Source organism: Cyprinodon variegatus, unplaced genomic scaffold (genome assembly GCF_000732505.1).
Source record: "Cyprinodon variegatus isolate N-32 unplaced genomic scaffold, C_variegatus-1.0 Scaffold2, whole genome shotgun sequence".
In the NCBI taxonomy this organism is placed as follows: domain Eukaryota; kingdom Metazoa; phylum Chordata; class Actinopteri; order Cyprinodontiformes; family Cyprinodontidae; genus Cyprinodon; species Cyprinodon variegatus.
Genome location: NW_015150455.1, coordinates 11933 through 16394, shown reverse-complemented (window position 1 = coordinate 16394; position 4462 = coordinate 11933). Strand labels below are relative to the sequence as shown.

General features: G+C 41.0%; 1 protein-coding gene across 1 annotated transcript in view; it reads left to right on the top strand.

The window, feature by feature from the left end:
• phf14 (PHD finger protein 14) overlaps window positions 1-4462 on the top strand; it is a 111857-nt gene that overhangs the window by 99951 nt on the left and 7444 nt on the right. Inside the window, exons 15-16 of the mRNA XM_015370995.1 lie at window positions 3514-3576; window positions 4120-4241. Of these exons, the coding sequence (XP_015226481.1) occupies window positions 3514-3576; window positions 4120-4241 (185 nt within the window). The remainder of the gene's footprint in view (window positions 1-3513; window positions 3577-4119; window positions 4242-4462) is intronic.

Genomic DNA, 4462 nt, shown 5'->3' with positions numbered 1-4462 from the left:
TTCATCTATGGAAACTGAACTTTGAGCTCGTTGTTTTAAACTATGAACTGGAGCAACATTGTTGGTTTGTTTCAGGGAATTTGGTCATTTCTTGTCCTTAAAGCGTCTGAAAAGCAGCAGCTTTAGGTGGAGATCAATGTCCCAATAAGTGGACGTAGCTTTGTGCTGGAACTCCAAACTTCTCCACATGAACATGTGTAATTAATCAGCCGAAAATGATATCAAGTTAATATGTCTGGTTACTAACTGCCCCATGCTCCGGTAATTTCTCTAATCCTCTGTGAAATGATTCATGCTTGTTAAAGATGCACTGATGTACTTAATTAAAAGATTGATTTTGCGTGGGACATGAAAAGCGCCTGCAGATTTAATTTCCTCACCTGAGCAGAGCCTAAGATTAGCGGCGCTGTGCAGCCGAGCATTTTCCAGCTGATCCAGCTCCTCTGATGCCCCCCCCCCCACCGCTGCCTGGGTCCTTCTTTCAGACCACAGACCCAGGAGTAATGGCGTTCCAAAGACGCCAGTTGGCAGCTTTCTTGCAGTTAGCCTTCTTAATGATAACTCCTCCATCTGGTGAGAAGGGACGAGCCAAAGGCAACAGATGGAATTGTTTTCACAATCTGTTTAAATATGTTGTTGATTTTTCTTTCCCTTTTAAACTTTCCAAGCAGCGATGCTGCTGGATCTGTGCTTCCTGCAGCACTGAGCCTTCTGTGAAGTGGTGCACACTTCAGACCAGTGTAATGCTGTGTGTGTTTACTCACTGATGGTGAAAAAACTACTTTACTTAAATAATCGGAGTCTCATTTGTCCCACAGCACCACTAGAAAACATGGCTGCTGTCTGAGCTGTGATAAAGTTCTATGAATAAACATGGTTATCCCTCTTATATGCTGCTTTCCCATGAATTACTAGTGAGCCTTTAAAGTAGTGCTTAATATCCCCATGTTAGTGACAAGGTTGAGTTTCATCCGGAAGAAAGTTTCAACCCTTGATAGTGAAGTCGGAGTGACTAGCTGATAAAAAGTGCTGACTAATCCTCCTTGACTTCCACATGTTGTGGAGGTGTGTGTGTAGCCCAGCTCTGTCGCTCTTTAGCATAAAGGGGGAAAGGAGTTTTTATTGAGTTTCTGGGCTGAAATTGTTGCAGGTGAAAGGCCTTTTCCTGCAGGGGGAGCCTTTCCGAAACTTTGGGCTAGAGATTTGTCCCTACCCGATCCGTACCAGTGAGTAGATGAGTACCATCTACTCAATTGCGCAACCAGATATACATCCGGGTTGCCTGAATTATATTTTTCCCTCCCTAAAAATAGTAAGCCTACTAAACTATAATGTTTTGAAGGTTAATAATTTATTTCCTGAGAAAATAAATGCCCTGAAATGCTTCATTTTTTTTATCACTTGTCTGTTTGCGATCCGTGTCGAAAATTTAATCCTACGCTTTTCCAGGAGCTAACTATTTCAATTTTGGATTTTAACATAAATCTAGTCTTTTTGAGTTTTGTTTTTTCCCTTTTGTGTTAACAATACAGTGTACAGCGCATAATATAAACAAAAAAACAAAACAACTAAAATGCAGATAAATATGATGTCATCATATTGTGTCAGACCGCTCTGAGCATGTCCCATGATGATGTCAGACAAGCAGTTTAACAGAGAAAATGTAAGAAGCATCAAATTGTCTCAAAAAAGTCATAAATGTTTTTAAATATTTGTATTAGCATTAAGTAGGACTATAATTACATTATTTATGGCAACCTGGGTGAATATCTGCCTGCACATGCCCAAATTCATTTGTTGGTGTATTGATGGTTCCGTCTTGAACAGTTGGGAGGAACCAACCCAAACCCAGCAACAAAAGCGGTTAACCCGACCATCATCCATTAATCAGTTTAACTCCCATGACAACTAAACAGGAAGAGAGGAGACAACTGACCCTGTAGAAGAGGCACTGATTAAATTTTTTAACATCAGTAGAGAAAGGATAAAATCATTGAAAATCAAATCCGTAGTTTAATTTATTTGCGCTAGACCCAGAAATGTGAGTGACAGCAAAAGCCAAAAGTGGTATCTGTCATGCCAGTTTTGAAAAATCGTATATGCCAGTTGGCAACAGGCTTATGCCAGCTAGGAAATGGCTAATGCCAGTTGGAAACCAGTGTATGCCAATGGGAACTGGCTTATGCCATTTGGGAACCGGCTTATGCCAGTTGGAAGCCAGTTTATGCCAGGTGGGAACAGGCTTATGCCAATTTGGAACCCGCTTATGCCAGTGAGAACTGGCACATGCCAGTTCAGAACCAACTTATGCCAGTTGGGAAACAGTTTATGCCAGTTGGGAAACAGTTTATGGCAGTTGGGAACCGGCTTATGCCAGTTGAGAACCGGCTTATGGCAGTTGGGAAACAGTTTATGCCAGTTGGGAAACGGTTTATGTCAGTTGGGAACTGGCTTATGCCAGTTGAAAAATGGCACATTATCCTAATGTAGTTTTATTAACAATATATTGTTGGGAGTCATGAAAATGTCATGTTTTATTTGTAGTTGTAAATATGTCTGTGTTGAAAAACCCAATAAACAGTCACACCACCAAATCTTGTCTTTAATAATGAATTTATTTATAACGCACTTTACATTTGACATCAAATCTCAAAGTGCTACAAAGTGCTACATTTAAAAAAGGGAAAATTAAAACAAATTTAAAAGACCATAACATTAAAAACAGTGTAAAAAGACAATCATTAAAATCAATACATTAAAAGGCATACGTAGCCTATTAAAAAAAATATTAAAATCAACAATTGTAGGCATATCTAAAAAGGAAAGTTTTCAATCCTTTCTTAAAACAATCCACTGTCTGTGGGGCCCTAAGGTGGTCTGGGAGGGCATTCCACAGACTGGGAGCTGCGGCTTCGAAGGCCCTGTCGCCCATTGTTTTTGTCTTTGTATTTACTTTGATAATGTGACGAGATTTTCAGACAATGGCAGCATATGGTCAGAATTATAGAATGAAGTGGATTGCGATTGGATTGAGTTATCTGCTAAGCATTAGCCTAGCCACCATCTGTACAATTCTTCGTCATTCTCTGGTTGCAAACAGCTTTTTACCGCCACCTGCTGTACACACCATGCGTGTGGCGTCAGATCAATGACAATATAATTTTCATACAGTTGAAATAATGATTTAAAAAAAATCCCAACTGGCATATGCCATACCACTTTTGGCTCTAGGTGCTGATGAGATTTCACATGATAAACTTGGAAAAAGTTCAACACCTGTAAGCTTTTCATGAATTCTCAGAAACTCTTGGTGTGTTTTTTCCAGTTTCACGATTCAAATCCTAAACGTGTGAATTGTTTTTCCAGTCTGTCTCGATTTGGAGGGTTAGTTTTTAGAATATTTAAATTATGAAGACTTTAGAAAGAAAAAAAAAAAAGTTGATATTTCCCAGTCTTAAACGAAGCATACAGGAGAGGATGCCGCTGCTAAAGGGAAATGTTTGTGCTTCACAGAGAACCAGGGGGCAGAAGAGGAAGAGAGTTCCTCTGACTGAAGAACGAGAAGAGAAAGTGGAGGTGAGTCGCTTCTTCATACTGCAGGAAACTGTTTGGAAAGCCCAGTAGAGATAACCTTTTCCGATTCTATCTCTTTCTATTTGTTTTTGCATCAGACTCACTTTAAAATGGTTTCTCCCATTCATCTAATCCTCTATGTCTGCTTTCCTTCGGTGGATCTAATGGGATTGATTCCCACTGTGTCAGAAAATCGGGTTAAATACTTCACTTTTCATTCCACCTGCTCCAAGGATGTTGTTTGTTGTATTCTGAGATTCACGCCTCAATTCTTAGTGTCAACTCTGGTTCAGTAGACTCCCAGAGCAGAGGCACGGCTCGGCTGACCCTGAGGAACCGCTCCCTGCATGTCCTTGAAAAGCTGAAAGACGGAGTCAGAAAGGAGAACCATTATGAGGCTGGGATGTTCTGGAACAGTTTTTAACCCTAGTTATCCCTCAGTGCATTTTATCCCAACCCCATCCCCAGATCCAGATCACATTTTACTGCAGAGGCTCCAACCAGCATCCATCCAGCTCTCATTTCTAATCAGCTATGTTTCCATAGGAACCATTGCCACGGGAACGCAGACAACGCCAGACTGCAGTGCAGAAAAAGCCCAAAGCTGATGATACCAGAACCGAGTGCACGACTTGCAAAGGACCCGGCGACAATGAGAACCTAGTCAGGTAAGGTCTAACAGAACTGAAGTTTTCTAACACAACCAAAATGTTCTACTCCACAGTAAGTGGGCCTGCCAGAACAAAAATGTTCTAGTCTAACAGAACCGGAATGTTCTATTAGAACCGGGTGTTCTAGTCCACAGTGAGCGGGTCTGACAGAACCGGAATGTTCTAACAGAACCGGAATGTTCTATTAGAACCGGGTGTTCTAGTCCACAGTGAGCGGG